Source organism: Schistocerca nitens, chromosome 3 (assembly GCF_023898315.1).
Source record: "Schistocerca nitens isolate TAMUIC-IGC-003100 chromosome 3, iqSchNite1.1, whole genome shotgun sequence".
Classification (NCBI taxonomy): domain Eukaryota; kingdom Metazoa; phylum Arthropoda; class Insecta; order Orthoptera; family Acrididae; genus Schistocerca; species Schistocerca nitens.
In genome coordinates, this window is record NC_064616.1 from 594,061,568 (window position 1) to 594,086,592 (window position 25,025).

Here is a 25,025-nt window from a genome sequence, read left to right on the forward strand (position 1 = left end):
ATGTTAATGAATTAATGAAACTAAAGTTTCATCCATGCTACAGTTAAACAGCAGCCATAATACATAACTTTTCTAATATTTAACACTATGGTATTTTTTCATCTTCCTGCAGCATAAGGCCAAAATAATGAAGATAATAGACTGGCTGATGACAAATTATTTTGCATAGTTATAACATACATCACTGTACAATTTGGTCAGAAGACATCAAAAGAACAAACAAATATCTGTTCAGATTGCTTTAATATTATCATTATGACCAAATTTCAAAGGGTTAACTCTTGGTATCAATATCCATATGTACATAAACAAGTGTGAAATTTTATTGAAATAAATATATCAGTAAATGCAGAAGGGTAGGTCTTGATGTCAATGTACATATCTAGAAATACACATGTGAAATTCTATCAAAATTAATATTTGAGTAATGAAAACTCTCCAGGAGAAGGCACTTCTTCATTCTGTGGGGAAACAGTGCACATAGAGTAGCTTTCGGTGAATGGAATTTAACAGCTTGTTTCTCTCAGTGTCTCATGAGTGGATGGCTGACTGAATACAGCTTCCGGTGCCAGCCTATCGACTACTCCGACAACCCTTTAGCTGTCAGGGTGAGTCACTGTGCCCACTCTGTAAACTTATGATACTGCCTGGAATTTCAGTCTAGGAAGTATAGGTACATACAGCTATGTACCTTTTTCTTCTTTGGAAATTTTAACAATATTCAAATTTTAAATTAGCCTAATTTTAACTCATTTAAAGCAAAATCTGAAACTGCATACTCAAAATAAATACGACATGTGCTGGTATAATACTTCTGTATAAAAAGTTAGTATATATTTTCTCTAACTTCAAATTTTAAAAAAAGTAGCTTGTGATTCCTCCAGGTGATGGTATTTTAGCAGAATTTTGATGAAAAACTGCTTATCCTGTCTTTGAGAGATGAAACTAAGTGTTCTCCTAATGGAATATACATTCCATGTTCCATGAATGCAGTGAAATGCTGTTAAAGACACTGCAAAAACATCATCACATGGTGGATCAATCACATGTCACTTCAGTTATTTTTAACAACTCTTTTCTGTACATATATACGTTCGAGATAAAGTGTGGATATTTACTTTTTCACTGAATTTTGTCAATATAAAATATTTTTAATGTAAAATTTTCTTCTTTTCTGTTGCTAAATATTTATGCTGTAAAGCTGCAATATGAAAACATAGTTGCTGTAAATCTGCCAAACTGAAAATGCTAAATTATTTTCCCCTATGATATCATTTTTCCATTGACTCATCAGTATCTCAGTACTACATTACCAATTTGTATGTACTTTGTTTGCTTAACGGTAAATGCTTGACTCGCATGAGGGGTTTGTTGTGAAGGAATTGGGGTGTGTATAGATGTCATTTATTAACTGTGATTGAACATTAACACTGAAGCCTTTTACCGCATGATACTAATGGCTTAGTTAACAACATACGTGGGTGCTGTGTATCTGTGTTTCTAGAATGTGAGCTTCTCCCTGAAGAGTAATTATCACTGCATTGCTGACTAGATGTTTAGATGAATCTATTATGTGTAACTCAGTTTCATTGCTGTCTGAAGTGTTCTGAGGAAACAAGAATTGGTGTTTACTTCCTGCAGACTGTGCTATTGGTTGAAGGTACAGGAACAATTACAACAAACCTCTTATTTTTATAGATAATCCATAACTTATATTACCTGCACATGGTTTAGGAATCTGTTGAAACAGTATCAGGAGAAAATGTAACAGAATCTTCACACAATGTATCCAATGGTCAGTTCATCTAACTTTCCTAGTGATATTAATATGATACTGGTAGGTCATGTGGAATACAAATAATGGAAGGAGTGAAGGTATCCACTCACTGTGTACTAGAGGCACGGAATAGATGACATACATAGAAACAAGATTAAAAACATTGCTTTGTTTTTGGTTAAGTTCTTGGGCCATGTCCTTTTCAAAGGAACTTCCCAGGCATTTGCCTTTAGTAATTTATAGAAACCATGCGAAACCTAAATCTGGATAGCCAGACAGGGATTTGAAGTGCCAGTCCCTCAAATAGGAGTCCAGTACTCACCACCGTGACAGAATTGGGGATATGAAATTTGATAAAGATGGCATATAAGGAACAGAAGGGGCTTGGAAAGCAAATATAGTGGATTAAGGATGAACAGTGACTTTATCAGAGCAGGCTAGAGACAAGTTCCTGTATCACATATCATCACATAGTTATCCTGCTACTACAATCACCACACAACTGCCATCCATAGACCTCTTATCTCTATGTAAACTCCACACATGATATAAATGATTCTTTCTAGTAAAACTAAGCTCCCAAATGCAGCGTGTCTCCCTTTATGCTAATATTTTGTTCCACTCTAAAGTTGAGCTTACACGTATATTCATTAAGGAATCACCTGATAATGATACTTGATTTGTCATCACAATAAAATGAAAATAAATAGCTAAAAAATATGCATGCATCCTAAACATATAAGTATGCATTGTAAGGATAGGATAGATGGTCTGCCATGGCTTCGATGAAGAAATCGTCATGGCATTTACCTGAAATGATTTAGGAAAATTACAGAAAAATTAAATCAGGATGTCCAGACAGAGCAAACTCTAATCTCCATAATATGAGGTCAGCATCTTAACAACAGCACTGCCTCATTTGCTTGGTCCCTGTTGTATGATTACACTGAGGTGACAAAAGTTATGGGACAGTGATTTCCACATACACAGATGGCGGTAGTATCGCTTTCACAAAGTATGAAAGAGCTGTCATTTGTACTTGGGTGATTTATATGAAAAAGGATTCCAACATGATTATGGCTGCATAACAGCAATTAACAGACTTTGAACACAAAATGGTAGTTGGAGATAGAGCCATGGGGAATTCCATTTCAGAAATCGTTAGGAAATTCAGTATTCTGAGATTCACAGTTTCAAGAGTATGCTGAGAATACCAAATTTCAGGCATTACCTCTCACTGACAATGCAGTGACTGACAGCCTTCGCTTAACGGCGGAGAGCAGCAGCGATTTTGAAGAGTTGTCAGTGCTAACAGACTAGCAACACTGCTTCAAATAACCACAGCAAAAATGTGGAATGTATGACAAATTTATCCATTATAATAGTGCAGAGAAATTTAGTCTTATTGGTCTATGGTAGCAGACAACCTGACTTTGCTAAAAGCACGTCACCTACAGTACCTATCATGACCTTGTAACCATATTGGTTGGACCCTAGATGACAGGAAAACTGTGGCCTGATCAGATGAATCCTAGATTCAGCTGGTAAGAGCTGATGGCAGGGTTCAAGTGTGGTGCAGACCACATGAAGCCGTGGACCCAAACTGAGCGAGGTGGCGCAGTGGTTAGCACACTGGACTCGCATTCGGTAGGACGACGGTTCAATCCCGCTTCCGGCCATCCTGATTTAGGTTTTCCGTGATTTCCCTAGATCACACCAGGCAAATTCCAGGATGGTTCCTTTGAAAGCGCACGGCCGACTTCCTTTCCCATCCTTCCCTAATCCAAGCTTGTGCTCTGTCTCTAATGACCTCGTTGTCGACGGGACATTAAACACCAATATCCTCCTCCTCCATGGACCCAAGTTGCCAATGAGGCACTGTACAGGCTGGTGATGACTCACTGATGGTGTGGGCTATGTTTACCTGGAATGGACTGGGTCTTCTGGTCCAAGTGCACCATCCATTGACTGGAAATTGTTATGTTCAGCTATTTGGAGTCCATTTGCAGCCATTCATGCACTTCATGTTCCTTAACAAAGATGGAGTTTTTATGGATAACAATGCACCATGCCATCAGGCCACAATTGTTCATTGAAGAACATTGTGGATAATTTGAGCAAATGTTTTGGCCACCCAGATATCCTGACATGAATCACATTGAACATGTATGGGACATAATCAAGAGGTCAGTTCATGCACAAAATACATCACTGGCAACACTTCTGCAATTATGGATGGTTATAGAGACACCATGGCTCAATATTTCTGGAGAGGACTTCCAACAACTTGTTGAGTCCATGCCACATTGAGTTCCTGCACTATGCCTGGCAAAACGAGGTCCAACAGGATATTAGGGAGTATCCCATGACTTTTGTTCCCTCAGTGTATGTCTTTGCATTGCAAAAAACTTGTATTTTCCCCTTTCGTGTAGACAGTGGCATATAATATTTTGTGTAGGACACCATATCTGACTGGGTACATTTTTCTTTTCTTATTTTTAAAAATTAGTTTCAGTCAATTGAACTATATTTTTTTTATGATTTTTCTAAATCACAGCTCTGTAGCAGCCATAGCCTTGAGCTGGTATAGGAGTGGAAAAAATGAAGACATGTGCCGTACAGTTTTGATCCCCTCATTATGTCCCCTCATCCAGGATTAAATTCTGAACTTCTCACAACTGTCCTGTACAATAACAACTTTTTTAAATGAAGATAATAACTGCTGACATAGACGACTATTCATTCTTCATGTACTCCATTTGTGAATGGTACATGGCAAATACTTAAGATTTGGAAAAGTAGTAATCACCCTTTAACACTAATGTTATAGAGATTTGAAGAGTGTGGATGGAGATATAGACACAAAAATATAGTGAATGCCTTAGTGCCATTTGAGAAGACAAAGCTATATGTGATACTGTATTAGATTCTCCCTTTCTTTCTTTTTTACATTCATTCATGCAGACATCAGCAGAACACTGCTCTTCACAAGTACTGTACTCTTTAATGTTATCTGAAGCACATAGTCACACATTTGACACATCTTACACACAAGCAGAAAACAAAATAAAACAACTAGGACCTCGCTATGAGTGCAGTGTTAGGATACCGACAACACAACTTGGTCATTAAGTACATAAGCTTGCTTTTGGCTTTTGTGCTCATCATCTAAATATATTTGTACATCAATTTCAGTTGCATTTCTGGTCTTGCTGGTGTACATTTCCTCTGGTATGAGGAAAGTGTACAAATTGTTAATCTTTCTGAATAGCCATAAGCTACGATTTTCATCTAAATTGTGCAATCCTGCCAGTACTGGTGAAAATTTATGGTACACCTAGAGTGATGTGCAATAGTTTTTCACCATGTTGTTTTTTTGTTTGCATTTTAATCAATATAAAAACCAGAGAGATTCATAATAGCTGGAGCAGCACTGCAATTGACTAGTTCCAAAATCACTTGTAATGGATTTTGGGTAGTAACAAATTTATTCTCAGATTTTTAAGCTTTTTGTTTATGGAAGTTAAAAATGTGCGTTTTGGGGGCACTAAATTTGCGAATAACTTTTTTATAATGAATATTGTCATAATAAATATTGCTTTTAATTATAGTCTTTAAAATACTGTGGCTACAAAAAATTAATTTCATAGTGATGACTATTCCATTCGGAATGTCAATGAATATCAGTTGCTGAATTTATTCTAATCATCTGAAACTGACAGAAATGAGTAATTTTTCACCACATTAACAAACTTTTCTGCAAGTATAATACTACTGTTTATTTGTGTATATTTTTGAGGAAAACATGACAAATAAGTGAAAGTTGTAACACCATACACGATAATGCTGAATTTTTACGTAACATAGCAATTATACATTTTGACTTGTGTAAGCTAAATAAAACAATTCAAATTATGTTACTCTGGAAGAAACAGAAGTAATACTTTCAATATGCTTTATCAAAATACTCATAAGTATATGTTTGCAAAAGATGCATGTTTATGTGGTTGTAGTAATGAATTTGTAGTTTGCTGTCCAGTTATGTTAATGTAGTTGATATTCATATCTAACATGGTGAAAGAAGAGTGTTATAATCATTGCTTTACCAAAGTGTAACCAGAAAATGGTAGAGTAACTAAAATGAATAAAGATAGATAAAGGAGCCATGCTTATCATAAGTTAAATTCTATGTAGACACATATATAGATAGTGTTAAACATTCAGTTTTTGGAACTATAATTTCATCCTTCATAAATGTAAGACACAAACAAACTAAGGAAAAGCATATGAATTCTATAAAGAAATACCATACCATTTTCTGCAATACCTCTTAGCTAATATTAGGCTCTTCAACTCCTCTTTCTTCCTCGAATTTCTGTTACATAAATCCTGACTTGCCTCCTATGGCAAAGTTGTCTTCTAGCTGCTGTGTTTTTTCCTTTTCTCCTCATTTTTCTTTTTTGACACTTTGTGTATCATATGTTTGTATTCATTTTGTCCTACATTTACATCAGTTCTCACTGTTTTTGTGACCTTCTTATTTCCTAAATCAATTACTTGCTTCTTCAGCCACAATTGCTTTATTTTTGTTTTCACTTTCCCCTTTTACCTCTTTTTTTCGTAGTTCCCATTTTGTGTTATTCTAAGCTTTTCCTGTTTGTGACTGTCACCTCTTGAATAGACAGTTGCCTCCTTCATATTTTCTGTGTAGAATTGTCTACACACTATTTCTTTACCGTGTTCATTTATTGTTGGACAAATGTCACTGTGTTTATCGTGACCTTTGGTTCATATCAACTGCCTTTCCTGTATAAAAGGGAAAAGTTCAAATTTCAGTTTTCATGCTTACACCTGTCAAAAGAATTGAGCTAATTTATCACCCCTAGAGCATGGTCTTTTATGTATCTTAATTCTCTCTAATGCTTTGAATTTTCAATTTCTGAATTAACTAAAATTTTAACATGAAAAGTGCTGCTGAAAGTGTCAGCCATATTTCTACAGAAATATTTCCAGAGTTCATCCTTTGGAAAGATATAAGGAGTAAAGTGAAGTGCTTGTTGTGTCTGCTTATATTTAGATTCCATCCAAGTATATAATGGTACTTGTTTTGCAGATAAGCATGTCAGGTTGGTTAACAGGCCTGTATAATTTCCGTTGTCAACCTGTCGACTATTCAAATAATCCCAAGACATTAAGGGTGAGTTCATTGTGTCATGAAAGGAGCTTCCTACATTCATTCTGGGAAAAAATATGCTGCCCACTAATCAATGTTTATCAATAATCAGAGAATATTTCAAGCAATTGCAGTAATAAAGAGGCTAAATATATATTACTCATTGGCTTTCAAGAATACATATAATTATTTGAGAAATTATAAATTATGTAAGCTATTGCGTACTTAAACCTTTCTAAAAAACTATAGTGGGCTGTAGACTTTTTTCTAATTATTCATTACTATTAAAATTAGCATTCACATTTGGCTTGTATTACTGCATGAAATTACATCAAATGTCATTCATTTCTGTGTTTATTGTTATACTTAACATTTCCTATCATTTAATCACCACTTCAAAAACAAAAATAAAGTTACATAATTAATTTTTTGATTGTTTTACAAATACATGTCTGCAGACCTGGTATAATCAAAGTCCTCATGCCACAGTACTGTTCCATGCCCTAGTTGACAAAACAAAATAGTGCAGCCCATTGACAAAATGGAGTAACATGCAGTGATTTGTTCCCAGCATCAATTAAACTACTACAACTGTGTCAGATCAACCATGATGGCTATCGCCTGACATAGTTGCGACATTTCCACCATTGCTAAAAACTAATTACTGCAAGATACTCCACTTACTTTATCAATAGCCTGTGCCAATTTGTTTTGGTTCCTCTAGCAGCGTGCAACAGTACTGTGGTGTGGAGATTTCAGTCTGCACTGGGACTGTGGACGCATACCTGTAAACAAACAAAAAATCAATTATTTAAAATAAGGGAAAGACAACCATTTGCCTATAACAGAGTGATGCATGGAGCACAGTAACACATGACAGAAAACAATATTTAAACTAGCTTCCAAGCACTAGCTCTTTTCCAGTAATAGTACACACACAACCAAACAGAAAGCCAAACACACACTCCTGTGGCCATGGGAGAGTCGGTTTGAGTGTCTGTGTGGTTGTGTACATGAGAGTGTGTACTATTGCTGGAAAAAGAGCTAGTGCTCAAAAGCTAGTGTGAATGCTGTTTTCTGTTATGTGTTACCGTGCTCCACACATCGATCGACTATAGGTGAGTGGTTGCCTTTATGTTATTTTACATATTGCTCCATCCAGGAATTTCCATTATTGTTATAAAAATTAATTATGTAACTTTATTTCCTCCCCCTCCCCTCCCCCCCCCCCACCCCCAAAAAAAGGTGATAATTAAAACTTTATGACTATCCCTCATATGTGTATAGAGTTTCACACAACATACATGTTATGTGATTGTTACAAGCATTGCATGCACATTGTCAGAAAGCAGCAAATGGGCAATCTTGCAGTGCATAATGCTTAATGAAAAGCTTTCTGGGGTACAGATGTGGTGCAATATCATCTATAATTTAATAAATGTGTTCATAAAATGTCATTATCACATTAAAATACCTAATCTTTCACTGGGGAAGATAATGAAGCCTCTGTTTCATTTTAGTCGTGACAGCTACAATCCCTTTAACGTGCCAGCACATGTGAGTATGTGAAATGTATAGAGTATTATTATGTCAAGTTTAACTGTGAATTCTCTTACAGGTTATCAGATAATAAACACAGAATGTGGATTTCTTGTAATTTTTAAGTCATATGACAAAAGTTTTACCTATTTTCATTTTTGCAGTAAATGTAAAGCTACAAAATTTCTGAAATTTAAGGAATATTTAACTTTTTCTTTTGTGAGGAATACTGATGTGCAAATGTGAATCTTAGCATATTATCAAACAAGCATTCTGTGTAACTGTTAATGGTAACTGTATGAATGTTTTATTCACTGTGTGTAATCTTAGTTGTTATGGAAGAAATGAGGTAAATGATGTAAACTATTAAATGATGAATGTTTTTTAATGTTAGTATGAAACATCTTGATTTTCCACTGCTTTAATATACTGACAATTTTTTCCAGAAATTGCGTACTATCAAACATTAAGTTTCATCATTTTATGCAGGGTGACTTTTCATATACACAGGAATATCATTAATAGAAAAATCACATAATTTGCAGATGAAAATATTTTTTTCCCTTTTGACATTTTAGGCAGCAGCCCTTTAATTTGCAGTCATTTAACAAAAAACTGAGAGAAAGTGGATATTTTTCAGAACAATTATCATTGATCTGGGCAGAAGTGTTTAGAAATATTCAGTAGAAATGAAGTGAAATTTCATAAACAATGAAATAGTTAACGCTAAAAATGTCTCCACAGGTAGAGTAAAGGTACAAGAAAGAAGCCCAATGGTACATTTGGAAATACTCAAGATTTTCAGTGAAATAAATTACCAACAATTCAAATAATGATGTGGGAAGATATCAGTGTAGATTGCTTTCATGAGAACGTATTAGGTGATAATGGGAAAGAAATGTTAAGTGTAAAAGGAAGAGTGTGAGTTAATTATTTACTGGTAATTAGTTTCATGTTCCATGGATTGTTTGTGGGATTAATCATAATGCTGTGGAATCAGTCATTCTACATTCACGTTACACATGCACATGTAAATATGGCTACATACTGATCATTTACAATTTTTTTAGTACTGCTGTGAGTTAGTAATTCCTACCCACCACCTTTTACACATAATAGAAATTCAAATTCTTCGGTGGAAGAGGAGAAGTTGTCAAGAAGGAACTTTTTCAGTAAGTTTTTAAATTTAACTTTGCTGTCTGGCAGACATTTTGTATCACTGGATAAGTGACCAAAATTTTGAACACAGCATTGTGCCCCTCTTTTTGTGCTACAAACAGCCTTAATGTGGAGTAATGAATAGCATTTTTTTCTTCTGATATTCTAATTATTACATAATTGCTCTTTTTGAGCTGCAGTAGATTATTTACAACAACTGATCACATGAGGACAATTAATGTATGTGTGATGGAGGAGAGCTGCTTTGGAGCATAACAAAGGAAGAAAAGGAGTTTGATGTGGAAGAAATAGGTGGTCCAGTAGTGTGATTATTGTTGAAAGAACACTAAATTATTTGAGCTGATAAGTCGGCTTTAGCTGATGAGATACCTTCAGAGATAGTAAAATCAGTGTGAAGTGTCGTAACTTAAAGATTCTTGAACCTCAAGACTAAAATCTGTGAAACATGGGATCTACCCTCAGACTTACAAAAAAATGCTACACTACAGAAGGAATGAGCAGACCAACAGATGACCAGGTAAATGTAAAAACTATTGACATCTCACGTTAGTAAATCACCAAATGGAATAACATACAGGAGGATAGTAAGAAAAATTAAAGACATATATTATGAAGATCATTTTAGCTTTATGAGAATTAATGATACCAGAGACATAACTGTAGCTTTTTTCATAGCCATGGAAGAAGAATAAGGGAAAAAAAAACAGTGTACCATTATAGTGACCTAGAGAAAGCCGTCAACAGTGTAAGATATCTGAAATCATGAATTGTAATAAAGTACAGGAAGAGAGAAACAATCAACCAAAATATCTTCAAAAATAAAGTGGGTGCAATAGATGCGGAATATAAAAATGGACAAGTTCATATTACAAACAACATAAGGCAGACTCACAGTTAATTTCCTCTAGCATTAAGTTTGTATGTCCAAGAAGTAGTAAAGGAAGCAAAACAAAATTTAAAAAGGGCACTAAAAGTGCAAAATTAACAGAAACAAATTCTTGGATACATATGTGACATAACCCTCCTGTGCAAAATGAAGGAAAATTTAAAAGAATTATTGAATCGTTTGTCTCCACAGCTGAGCAGTTGACATGGCTGACTGCTATGCACAAGATCTGGGTTCAGTCTGTACTGGCAGGAATTTTTCTGTGGCGATGGAATGGGGTCCACTCAGCCTCATGGTGGCAATTGAGGAGATACTTGAATGAGAAGTAACAGCTTGAAGGTTTGGAAAGCAAACAATTACTGCAATGCCCTCCGTACCATATGGTGTTGCAAAAGATCACACAGCAGCAGCTTGGCCTTGTTCAGTGCTCCGGGCCTGATTACAGAACTTACTTTTTATTGAATGAAATCAGCAGACTGTCAGCATAGAATTTGGGTTATGGATAAGGTAAAGCTGTCTTCAACTCAAAGGTTTTTATCCAGCCAGTTATAATGGGATCCACAGTTAAGTGTAAACTCCAAGATATGATGCAACTTGGTATTTTTCGCATTAAAAGTTATTGCCAGAAGGGTCAGATAAACCATGTCGAGGTTCCTAGGCAATGCATGTCTCGAGGTCCCTTTACCATTTTCTAACTCCCTAAAATATATTTTTTTCTACCACTACTCAGTTTTATTCATAATTAAACTGTTTTATGCATTATAGAGATATACCATCAACCTATTCAATAAAAATTGAAACAAATGAATATATGCATATTTTTACTAAACTGTATTTTAAAGTAACAAAAGTTTAAATATTAACTCTTCTAAATTTTTTAGATGCAAAATCACTTCAAACATCTTGAAAGTTGACATTTTGCAATATGTCATTTTCACCAATGAACTTAAACAGTTCCAAGACACTAATGAATGAAGACAGTTTCTGATTTTAAAAAGTTATGTTCACCCATGGTATTTGTAATCATCAGACTTCCAAACATTTGCAATGCTGTCCTTACATTTGAGAAAATTGATTGTGCCATATTACCAAAAATCAGTTTATATGATTCCTCAGCAGGTACAGTTTTATCTTTTCTGGCATTCTCTAATTGTAAGATGAAGTACTTGAACTGCACAATCTTGTCTATAAATTCAGGCTCGGTATCCTCAGAATAATGCTCCATAAGCTTTGTACAAGCCTCTGTAATTTAATAAGTGGACTTTGTCAAGAAATCTGTTAGAAATTCAAACAGAGAATTAATTTCCCTAAGCTTCTAGTCGCTGTGACAATACTTTACACAGCATATGTAGTACACACAAATAAGTTTCAGTTTTTAACTTCTCCTTTCCTCTGTACACAATGTCTTCTGCAGCTCCATCATTTTGATGCCTTTTCCTTCTTCACACTTTCTCATTTTCATCACTGTGTTGGATATCAGTTTTCTCACTTGCCTTCACCTTATAATCATCAAATAATTCTTGCTATGAAAGTAAAAAATGTAAAAGTGATTTTAAAAGGATAACTGCCATTCCAAGTTCAATAGTTGTTTTTGTAGAGAGATACCGACAACACTGATTTTATCTAGTGTGGCAGCCCAGAAAACAGCCATTAAGGCATTCCCCCCTCCCCCCCCCCCCCCAAATCCTTTAATAGACATCTGGCCTCATGAATCACTTGTGATGTCTGAGTCTCATCATCAGTACACTGCAAAGCTTTCTGGAAAATGTTGTAACCTTTTCACAAAGCCTTAGTCACATTGCCTCTTACACAAGACCTGGTGTTGGAGACTCTTTCCAGAACTAATTACAAATAATGGTTATCTTTATCATCTTTTTCAAGATGTTTGACCATAACTGTCAGTGATGAGTTGATGCTGCAAAAAAGTTGTACAAAGCTGAAGAATGAGATAGCTCCAAAGCAGCTCTCTCCAGCGTGCACTCCAACCAAATTCAATGAGTGTGCTGAACATGGTAGGTAGTGTAAGAGGTGATTTATTTTCATAATACACACCTGTAGACCACTGTAATATCCAGACATATTTGACACATTATCATAAGATTGGCCTCTCAAATTTCTTATAGCAATGTTACATTTGTTTAAAAAATTTGAAATTGTGGTGGCTAGTTCTTCCCCTTTGTGACTTTCTACAGGAATAAACATAAGTGACATTTTGTGCAAGAATCACACCTTTCTGTACAGCAAGGCCATGCTGATATGCAAAGTATCAGCACACTACAGAGTTCTTTATACAGTGCAAGGAATGAGGCCAAGATATGCGAATGTAGTTGAGCAAAATGTTCAAATCTGGATCAGCGTCTGTGGCCTCTGTAATTTTCTTATGGTTCAGCAAAAAGACTGAAGCAATTCAGAATCCTGATAATTGATGTGACAACAAGATGCAGCAGAAGTGTCAAAGTCTGTATCAGAGCCAATCGGAAGACGTGAAAGTGTGTCTACATTACCATGTTGCGCTGTCAGACGATACACAATCTCGTGCTGGTATTGAGACAACAATAAATTCCACCTTTGCAATTTTTCTGCAGTTTGTACAGGAACCGATTTCATCGGATGGAACAATGACTGCAAAGGCTTGTGATCTGTTACTTAGCAGAATTTTCTGCCATAGAAATGGTGGTGAAATTTGGTGACAACATACACAATAGCCAATGACTCTTTTTCAATTTGTGAATATTTACACTGCACTTTGGACAACGCTTTTGATGTGAAAGCAATATGTCTGTCTTTATCACCAGTTCTATGCAAAAGCACTACACGGTTTCTGTAAGAGGAAGTATCAACTTGCAATACAACTGGTTTTGCAGTATCAAAGTGAACTAAGCGTTGATCATGGAACAATACATCTTTAAATTTCTGAAAAGCTATGTGGCACTCATTCGTCCAAACAAAGGGGATGTTCTTGTGATGGAAGGAATTGGAGCTGCAATTTGTGCAGCATTTGCTATGAACTGAATATAATAGTTCATTTTCCCTAAAACAGTTTGCAATTCTGTGACACTGGGAGGAACTGGCAAGTGTCATATGGCTAACAAATGCGACTGAAGAGGATGCACACCTTGACTGTTTATGACATGACCAAGATACTGCAACTCAGGTTTAAAAAAATCACACTTGTCCAGTCCAGCTTCAGACAACACATTAAAGAAAGCACATAAATTTGCAGTATGTTCTTCAGGTGTACGACCTGCTATGACAATGTCATCCATATAGTTTGAACAGTTTGGCACTTGTGCAGTCAGCTGTTCCAAATACCATTGAAAAATGGCAGGTGCAGAAGCACTGCTGAAAGGCAAACACACTTTTTGAGATTCTTCATCAAGCAGTATTTGAAGATATGTGTCACATAAATCAGTTTTTGAAAAATAGTGTCCAGTGCCTAATTTATCCATGAGATCCTCCGGGATAAAGACACTTGAATAAGAGCTTCATTGGAGGCCTCGGGAGCAGTTACACCTGAAGTTTTCTTAAGAAATTTCATCTTACTCGAACTCATAGCTCGGTTCGATATAATCATCTCAGCCTTTCTGTTTCTTTCTGATGCACCAGATTCTCATTTTTTGCCTATGTTTCTGTCTCTTGAGAGTCCGCCAGACATGATGATCTAAAAAGCACTTTGTGCTAAGTACATTGAAAGTACAGTAGGGTACTTAAAGTACTCAGTGTCATAGTATAGCTGTGCGATTATCATACGTGGCAGAATTTTTTTTTTTTATTCTGTCGTGTATGACAGCAGCCAAATAAATATACTCAGAAATGTATTTGTATACTGACTTACAATAGGATGGGGTTCCTTTAGTATGTATGGCTGAAATTTGTTCAACCCCACCTTCAGAGATAAAAGACTTGTTCACTTGTACCAGTTCCATAACTTGAAAGAAGAATGAAGTGTCACTTGGTAGGATTGGTTTCAGAGAGCTGGCATTATTGGCCAAGACAGTTCTCCTGCCTGTATTGACTCTTCCACAGAACAATGCTGCATTTGCTCATTGTTGCATCGAAGTGTCAGTTCAGAAAAACTTTGAATACCAAGTGGGCTGTGAATATGGTGTAAAGAAAAGTAAGTGTATTTTCCATTTAACATGCATCTTTCTGTAATATGGCGATCAGCTTCCTCTTTAAGTATATAATTTAATAATTTATTTTACAATTTTTTTTTTTTTAGTCTGTATGAAAAACTTTAAAATAAAACAGTCTCCTATGAGTTCCATGTGCTACTGCTATCTAGTGCACATGCGCCGATTCATGGTAGGTATATCCTGTATAAGTCATGCAATGTAACAGGCCTACCAGAACCAGTCTGCAGTCCCAAACTTGTGCGCTTGGTGTGCTGCCGCACAGGTGTACACCTTAGATGCATCTTGTAATGAGGCTTAACTGTCATAGTGTTGCCAGATGGCCCTGAATAAATAGTACTACATTCATACGGATGTAGGAATGGACAATTAAGTAGCTAAAATTTTAACAGCTTCAAAACATTTTTTGCAAGGCCATCAGCTGTTTCTGATGCCTAAGCCCACCACTTGACTTCCATTACCTCTAAAACTAGAGAAATCCACTGGCTCTCTACTCATAATAAAATCCAATTTACAAAATGCACAACCATCAAAACTTTTCTCCATGACCAAAATATGATAAATTTTTTGCACTCACCATACTGTAGGCTGTAGGTTCATATGTTGCTCTAAGAAGACGATGTCAGTGATGTGACACGAGTATTAGATGACCCTTTGATGGTCACATGTGGGCAGTGAAATTGGATGTCAGGATGACAGTAGATTTGTTTAATTAACTTCTTTATTCTAGTCCTCAGTTGTATCAGGAACAGCTTAGTGGAGGTGTCCAGTTGCCTCCCATGCGAAACAACAGATGTCTGGCATTTCTGATAGCGCAAAGAGCGGGGCCGAGTGTGGAATCACTCAAATGCCACTATCAGTGACATCTCTGGCTGCAACTGTGATGACTGCATGGTGGCACATTTGACAATACTGGGGAGATGGCCATGACCTCCCTCCACCAATGGGGTTGCTCTCTGCGCTGGTGGTGGCTCACTCGTGAGTCAGTGCAGGCTGTTCTGCCTCATGGTTGAACAGCAGATCCTGTACTGCAATCCAGGATGTCACTCCAGGTGTCACAAGCTCATGGTGTAGGCTGTGATACTGAGACAAGAATATTTTAGTACATGAACGGCTGAGTACTTATATGCTCCAGACTATGTTCATTTAGGGCTTAAGGCACATACTCTAAACATTTCTGTAGTGGCAAGTGATGAAAGGCTCCGTCCTTCTGCTAGCATATTGCAGTGTCAGCTGTTGCTGTATCGCTCCCAGATGGCTCTGCTTCACAATGCCTGTTGACCATGTTTTGCTTTGCAACATGTAACCTGCCTGTGGCTGGCTCTGTTGCAACTTGCTTCAACTCTGGTGCACTTTTTGATCAAATACAATATGTAAAGAATGGGTCAAAGCCTGTTGGAAGAACAGAACCCAGAGTTCAGTGAAAAAGTATTGGAGAGGAAGACAACACCACTAAGAAAGCTAAGGTATTACCAGTATTAGAAAGAAGAAAATATTAACAATGGTTAAAGAAACATCATAATATGTGTAATCTAACAAGACATCAAGGAAAGAGCTAAAGCAGGAAATCAGAGGCACTCAAATAGCGACATAAAATCTTCAAACAAGGAGTCAGGTATAACAGGGAAATGAACACATTGATAGACAGTCAATGTAATGCTTTGGGTTGCAGGAATATATATATATATATATATATATATATATATATATATATATATATATATATATATATATATATATATATATATATATATATATATAAAAACAAAGATGATGTGACTTACCAAATGAAAGTGCTGGCAGGTCGACAGACACACAAACAAACACAAACATACACACAAAATTCAAGCTTTCGCAACAAACTGTTGCCTCATCAGGAAAGAGAGAAGGAGAGGGAAAGACGAAAGGATGTGGGTTTTAAGGGAGAGGGTAAGGAGTCATTCCAATCCCGGGAGCGGAAAGACTTACCTTAGGGGGAAAAAAGGACAGGTATACACTCGCACACACACACATATCCATCCACACATATACAGACACAAGCAGACATATTTAAAGATGTCTGCTTGTGTCTGTATATGTGTGGATGGATATGTGTGTGTGTGCGAGTGTATACCCGTCCTTTTTTCCCCCTAAGGTAAGTCTTTCCGCTCCCGGGATTGGAATGACTCCTTACCCTCTCCCTTAAAACCCACATCCTTTCGTCTTTCCCTCTCCTTCCCTCTTTCCTGATGAGGCAACAGTTTGTTGTGAAAGCTTGAATTTTGTGTGTATGTTTGTGTTTGTTTGTGTGTCTGTCGACCTGCCAGCACTTTCATTTGGTAAGTCACATCATCTTTGTTTTTAGCTATATTTTTCCTACGTGGAATGTTTCCCTCTATTATAACTATATATATATATATATATATGTGTGTGTGTGTGTGTGTGTGTGTGTGTGTGTGTGTGTGAATAACAGAAGTGGTCTACATTGGCTTTTAAGAATCGAAAGTGGACTGACCTGTTCCATGTGCTGTGATATATTCACAAACTGGAACACAAGATTGCCAAATAAATAAATAAAAAAAGCAACTTAAAAAGATAATGGTTACTGTAATAGAACCTGCAATACATTGTCGGAGAAATACCAAGCATTCAATATGAGGAACTATACAAGCAATGAGCTGACTAAAAAAATAAGAACTGCCAGTTATTTAAAAAGAAGGAAAGTAATCATTAATAAAATAGCTGGATTTATTGTTCAGTATATTTTTAGAATAAAAAGAAGTTTCACAAGAGTTGGGACCCTACAACACCTATGTTGATATACAACATAGAAGATCCAAGTATTACTGAAAAACTGACAATAAGACTGATATTACAATTTTATAAACTCTTTGTGAGAACACTCACAGTATAGTTAGGATAAAAATTTGAGTTGTGTCAAACAAGAGAAGACACAGACTTTAGAATGGACTCCAGGACAGTAGAGCACATCCATATTCAGGCATACTTATCTAGAAAGTTATAGATTACAACAGTGGAGTGTGCAGGGCACTCTGAAATTACTTCCACACAGTAGTATTTTTGGCAGTAATAACAATGATGAAAGTGATAGGAAAGAATGTGCAATTCATTAACTTAAGGCTAAAAATGTCTCCACAGCTAGAGTAAAGGTACAAAAAAAAAGCCCAATGGTACATTTGGAAATACTCAAGATTTTCAGTGAAATAAGTTACCAACAATTCAAATAATGATGTGGGAAGATATCAGTGTAGATTGCTTTCATGAGAACGTATTAGGTGATAATGGGAAAGAAATGTTAAGTGTAAAAGGAAGAGTGTGAGTTAATTATTTACTGGTAATTAGTTTCATGTTCCATGGATTGTTTGTGGGATTAATCATAATGATGTGGAATCAGTCATTCTACATTCACGTTACACATGCACATGTAAATATGGCTACATACTGACCATTTGCAATTTTTTTAGTACTGCTGTGAGTTAGTAATTCCTACCCACCACCTTTTACACATAATAGAAATTCAAATTCTTTGGTGGAAGAGGAGAAGTTGTCAAGAAGAAACTTTTTCAGTAAGTTTTTAAATTTAACTTTGCTGTCTGGCAGACATTTTGTATCACTGGATAAGTGACCAAAATTTTGAACACAGCATTGTGCCCCTCTTTTTGTGCTACAAACAGCCTTAATGTGGAGTAATGAATAGCATATTTTCTTCTGATATTCTAATTATTACATAATTGCTCTTTTTGAGCTGCAGTAGATTATTTAAAACAACTGATCACATGAGGACAATTAATGTATGTGTGATGGAGGAGAGCTGCTTTGGAGCATAACAAAGGAAGAAAAGGAGTTTGATGTGGAAGAAGTAGGTGGTCCAGTAGTGTGATTATTGTTGAAAGAACACTAAATTATTTGAGCTGATAAGTCGGCTTTAGCTGATGAGATACCTTTAGAGATAGTAAAATCAGTGTGAAGTGTCGTAACTTAAAGATTCTTGAACCTCAAGCCTAAAATCTGTGAAACATGGGATCTACCCTCAGACTTACAAAAAAATGCTACACTACAGAAGGAATGAGCAGACCAACAGATGAACAGGTATTGCTGAAAAACTGACAATAAGACTGATATTACAATTTTATAAACTCTTTGTGAGAACACTCACAGTATAGTTAGGATAAAAATTTGAGTTGTGTCAAACAAGTGAAGACACAGACTTTAGAATGGACTCCAGGACAGTAGAGCACATCCATATTCAGGCATACTTATCCAGAAAGTTATAGATTACAACAGTGGAGTGTGCAGGGCACTCTGAATTTACTTCCACACAGTAGTATTTTTGGCAGTAATAACAATGATGAAAGTGATAGGAAAGAATGTGCAATTCATTAACTTTACACAGAGATTAGGAAAAACAACATAAAAAGAAGCATATATTAAGACATCAAATTGGTAAAAATCAACTGGAATATTAGCTGGTAGGATGTAATAGATGCAAAATTATTTACATTGGTGATAAAAGATATATTTAAAAACAGATACTGAGAAGCAAAATGAGTTAGGATATCAGGTAAGAATATATAGCTCATTGATGAAATAATCATATTAGTTCAGAGTAAGACAGAAATTAAAGATGCATTCCATTAATTATGTCTGGAAGCAATGAAATTAAGTCTATAAATGAATATACCAAAAATTAAATTAATATGAAATATGAAGCCATAAGCAGGCACAACATATGGGAAAATTACGAGTACGTTTTCCAAGAAGTGAACATACAAGATCAGTCAAAGACTGTAAATAACTGTACTAATATGTGTAGCATTGGACGTACATTATATGATCAAAAGCATCTGGACACCTGGCTGAAAATTACTTACAAGTTCGTGGCGGCCTCCATCAGTAATGCTGGAATTCAATATTGTGTTGACCCACTCTTAGCCTTGATGACAGCTTCCATTCTTACAGCCATACTTTCAACCAGGTGCTGGAAAGTTTCTTGGGGAGTGGCAGACCATTCTTCATGGAGTGCTGCACTGAGGAGAAGAATCAATTTTGGTCAGTGAGGCCTGGCATGAAGTCAGCGTTCCAAGACATCCCAAATGTGTTCTGTAGGATTCAGGTCAGGACACTGTGCCTGCCAATCCATTACAGGGATGTTATTGTCATGTAACCACTCCACCACAGGCCATGCATTATGAACAGGTACCCGATCATGTTGAAAGGTGCAGTCCCAATCCCCGAATTGCTCTTCAACAGTGGGAAGCAAGAAGGTGCTTAAAACATCAATGTAGGACTGTACTGTGATAATGCCACACAAAACAACGAGAGGTTCAAGCCCCTCCATGAAAAACATGACCACACAATAACACCACAGCCACCAAATTTTACTCTTGGCACTACACATGCTTGCAGATAACATTCACCAGGCATTCGCTATACCCACACCCTGCCATTGGATCACCACATTGTGTACTGTGGTTCGTCACTCCACACAACATTTTTCCACTGTTCAATCATCCAATGTTTACACTCCTTACACCAGGCGAGGCACCATTTGGCATTTTCTGGCATGATGTGTGGCTTATAAGCAGCCGCTCAACCATGAAATCCAAGTTTTCTCACCTCCTGCCTAACTGTCATAGTACTTGCCATAGATCCCGATGCAGTTTGGAGTTCATGTGTGATCATCTGGGTAGATGTCTGCCTATTACACATTATGACCATCTTCAACTGTCAGTGGTCTCTGTCAGTCAACAGACAAGGTCGGCCTGTACACTTTTGTGCTGTATGTGTCCCTTCACGTTTCCACTTCACTATCACTTTGGAAAGAGTGGACCTAGGGATGTTTAGGAGTGTGGAATCTCGCTTACAGATGTATGACACAAGTGATACCCAATCACCTGACCACGTTTGAAGCCCGTGAGTTCTGCGGAGTGCCCCAGTCTGCTGTCTAACGACTACTGAGGTCACTGATGTGGAGTACCTGGCAGTAGGTGGCAGCACATTGCACCTAATATGAAAAACATATGTTTTTGGGGATGTCTGGATACTTTCGATCACATAGTGTATATGATAAGTTGCAAAGTGGTTGGGGTCCTGAAAAAAAAAATCCACATTTAACTAAACCACACTAAGCAACTACAGAAAGAAAGAGTCTCTGTATAATGCTCAGAAACTGCAAATGCAATTAATGTATAAGAAACATAACAAAAATTAGGTCATAGTTAGACAACTATTTACCTTAAACAGATTGTGGCCAGATGTATTGTGCAAAACACCAAGCAGAAAATATGAGAAAATCCTATATCTGTAGCTTAGAGACCATACAGAAAATAAGAAGAAAATGATGAAATATGTTGCTGAATGTCTGACACGCATAATTCTTGGTAACTGTGAAATGGTGCAAATTATTGAAATGAGACTGCTTTGAAGTTCAGCAGCTTGAAATTATGTTGGATGTGTAGGAAAAAAACTATTAATAATTCTAATTCATCTGTGATTATTGTCTTCATGGAATGCTTGTATGATAACGATTCAGAAAAGAAGCTATTTCTTTGTAGAGCGGGTTTGAATTAATGCATTTTAGCTCTTACTTTTTCCTCCATTGTTATTTTATTTACTTCAAGTGAACAGCTCATAGTGGCTATAGGAATGGTCTGTTGAAATGAGTGGAACACTAATCTGTTATCTTGGATTAAATTAATCTCATAAATAAACCAAAGAGTAGAATATTTTCAGTATGAGTTACAAATTATTTATGAAAACAGTAATTGATCAATAAACAGTTATTTTATTTATAACATTTTTTTAAGTTTGTGTTGCCACTATTATTTAGAGTCAGTATGGTTGATTACATAAGGCAGACATGCATAATTAGCCAGCACTGATGTTTTTGCTGTTGAGTTGGTGTAAAATGGATGAAACCACCAGTTTCAACAGACCATGAGATCAATTGCTACTGTGATTTTATGTTCCAAGAACTCCATATTGCTGTCATTTGTGCATATAGTTTGATAAATAAAGCATAATTCCTTTACCATTGGAACCTTGGCTTTTTGTTAGTTGCAAATGTTCCAATATGTAGCATTTCATATTCTATAATTGATATGCAATTCATGGCTTATTTGTCATGTTACTAACATTGCTTTCAAAAAAAAAAAAAAAAGATTTAATGTAACTCAATATGGTGTAAAAACACAGTATAATGTAGTATAAAACATAGTTCATAAGAATCAAATCAGTACAAAAGGTCCCTTGAAATGTTGGGCACTTGTAAGACAGTCTTTTGTATTTGAAAACTTACCATAATATGAATTTACTTGCAGATGGTCCACGCATGTTGGTGGTATTATTTCTCCAAGTTCACAGAATTTTTTGATACAGTAAGTGTCTTATTTATTTTCCATTGTGTAATTTTCAGTCTTACATTTAAACAACAGTATTTCTTGACTTTGTAATGTTACTTGAATAATAAATTTTAAATAACTTGTTTTGTCTTTCTTCTTTCAGTTCTTTTTTGTGCTTCGGAAAAAGAACAGTCATGTGTCAACACTGCATGTAATTCACCATGGAGTAATGCCTATGAGTGTTTGGTTTGGAGTTAAATTTACACCAGGTAAATAAGCATGAGAAAATGAAATGCAATAAAACCCTGGTGTATGTGCTTCTGTTATCTGCATTTTCACTGTTTTATTATTCATGTGTAAAGTGTGTGCTGAGTATAACACATGCCTCATTAGTTGCCAATAAGTCAAAAAATAATACTGTATGCAAAATGAATTTTCATTCTGCAGCAGAATGCCCACTAATTTGAAACTTCCTGTTAGATTAAAACAAGGGAGCCCAATAAGAACTCAGACCTGGGACATACAACTTTCACTGGAATGTGCTCTACCAACTGAGCTATCCAATTACAAGTAATGGCCCAGTCTCCCAGTTTCACTTCCACCAGTAACTCTTCTCCTGCCTACCAAACAATACAAAAATTTTCCTGCATAGGAGATGATGTGCTGGTGGAAGTAAAGCTGTGAGGGTGTGTCATGAGTCATATTTGAAAATATAATATAGTATAACATATAAAAAATCTACTCACCAAGGGGTGGCAGGAGAACACACACATAAAGACATTAAAATTTGCATAGCCAGTGGCTCCTTCTGTGCTATAAGGTTTCAAAGGGAAGGAAGATGGCTGAAAGAAAAGTGCTGGTGAGGCTTAGGAAATAAGGAAAGTTTGAAAAAGTCAGCCAGAACTGCGGTCAGGGGAGACTTACAGGACAGGATGAGAAGGAAACCATCCTCATCTTGTCCAATAAGTCTCCCCTGACCTGTTTCTCTGGGCAACTTTTTCAAACACTTCCTAAACCACAGTTGTCCCTTTTCTTCACCCATCTTCCTTCCCCTGCAATCCTTCTGCCAGAAGAAGGAGCCACTTACTCCGAAAACTTGCAGGTTTCAGTACATTTATATGTGTGTTCTCTTGCCACCACTCAGTGAGTAGATTTTTTTATCTACCCTTTTACATTATATTTCCAAAAATAAGTCATATTTGGACAGATTAGTCAGCAGAACATTTGGCCATGAAAGATAAAGGTCCTAGGTTCAAGTCCCAGTCTGGCACAGGGTTTTAATCTGCCAGGAAGTTTCAAATTAGTGCGTGTTCCACTGCAGAATGACAATTAATTCTGGAAAAAAGTCCCCAGGCTGTGACTAAGCCATGTTTCTGCAATATTCTTTCTTACAAGACTGCAAGGCCTGCAATGTATGCAGGAGAACTTCTGTGAAGTGTGGAAGGTAGGAGATAAAGTACTGGTGGAAGTAAAGCTGTGAGGTCAGGTCATGAGTCATACTTGGATAGTTCTGTTGATAGATCACTTGCCCATAGAAAACAAAGGACCCAGGTTCAAGTTATGATCCAGCACACATTTTTAATTTGCCAGTAAGTTTCAGTAATACTGTATATTTGTACATTTTTATGAGCTTGTTTATCATTGTTGTCAAATCATTGCTATGTGGGTTTCATGTGCATGCGAGAGGGTCTGTTTTCAAAATTACAGAAGAAAGAATAGCATGTGAATGTTTTGATGTCAAGGAATGTATGGAAGTCATCTTACAAAATGGTTACATGTTTTGAATCACTGTGAGTAAGGTGAGCATAGGGAGTCCATGTGCTATGGGACTTATGGAATCTACAGTGAGAACTTTTAGTGACAATGCCGAATAAATTGAAAAAAGCTCAATGTCCAATCTACTTCACTGAAATGAGAGTGACCTTAATTTCACTAAGAACAAATGGTAACAAAGATAAGTCAATAGATTCTTCACAGCAACTGCTGGTGATGCCTCTTTTTGGAGTTGTAATTCAAGCTGTAGCTAAGAAGTAGGTTTATTTGTTCCAGGCAAGAGTTTGGCTTCCATAATATGAAACTAATGAGTTAGCAAGTCCAAGAGAATAACTTGGAACCAAATAGATTAAAGTAAGATTGAAATACATTGTGACAGAAAGGATACACATCTGAATGAAACAGGTTCAGTTTTTGCTCTGGAATTGAATGCCTTACCACACATATACCCATTTCTAAACTAAAGCCTTTTTAAGACCGCTAATGATCAATGCACTTGTGTTTTCATAGAAAACACTTCAGGTGGTTGTAAATTAAAACCTCATTTGGTCTATCATTCAGAAAATTTGAGATTACTGAAGAGATTTAATAGAAACAGGTTGCATGTCCAGTAAAGGTAAAAAATTGGCATGATATCTTTAATTTGCATTAAATACTTTAATAATGAACTACAAATGAGTTGAAGAAATATTCTGATAAATAAATAATTCCTTTCAAAATTCTCCTCCTTGTTGATAATATTTACAGCCATCAACTTTCCATTATTGTCTTCTTAGACCAGACGTATACCACAACACATAGATCAGGGTACTATTGTCACAATGTTGGAATTTTTCTAAGCTTGCTGTAGCACTTGGTTTAGCTGGTGAGTGTACCATCAGGACACATTGGTGATAGTTTGACATTAGGATGGTAACTAGTACAATTAAATTATTTCACTCTAAAATTTGTGATGGGTATGCACAGAAACACATTGGCTGTTGCTTAATCATATCCAAATTATAAACTGGTCAGTGAAATTACCAGTGAAACTGAAGAGGTATTGCATGGTGCCTCAAATGGTTTTCATTTATTTTACTGAAGAGAATGTGTGTGAGTTTCTGAACTCTAATTGTGAGAAACTGAACTATGAGGACCTTATGGCTATCAGCAAGTGTAATAAGAAGGCAGAAATTGAAGTCAAGGTAGTTTAATCTGACAATAAAGGAAATGGTAAAATCCTTCC

General features: G+C 36.2%; 1 protein-coding gene across 3 annotated transcripts in view; it reads left to right on the forward strand.

Annotated features, from left to right (window-relative positions):
- Positions 1 to 25,025, forward strand: part of LOC126248510 (elongation of very long chain fatty acids protein AAEL008004) — a 351,103-nt gene that overhangs the window by 304,024 nt on the left and 22,054 nt on the right. Inside the window, exons 6-9 of one of the 3 annotated variants that reach the window (XM_049949556.1) lie at positions 528 to 608; positions 6,891 to 6,974; positions 22,007 to 22,063; positions 22,191 to 22,296. In XM_049949556.1, the coding sequence (XP_049805513.1) occupies positions 528 to 608; positions 6,891 to 6,974; positions 22,007 to 22,063; positions 22,191 to 22,296 (328 nt within the window). The remainder of the gene's footprint in view (positions 1 to 527; positions 609 to 6,890; positions 6,975 to 22,006; positions 22,064 to 22,190; positions 22,297 to 25,025) is intronic. The other 2 variants (XM_049949559.1, XM_049949557.1) reach the window with 2 other exon arrangements.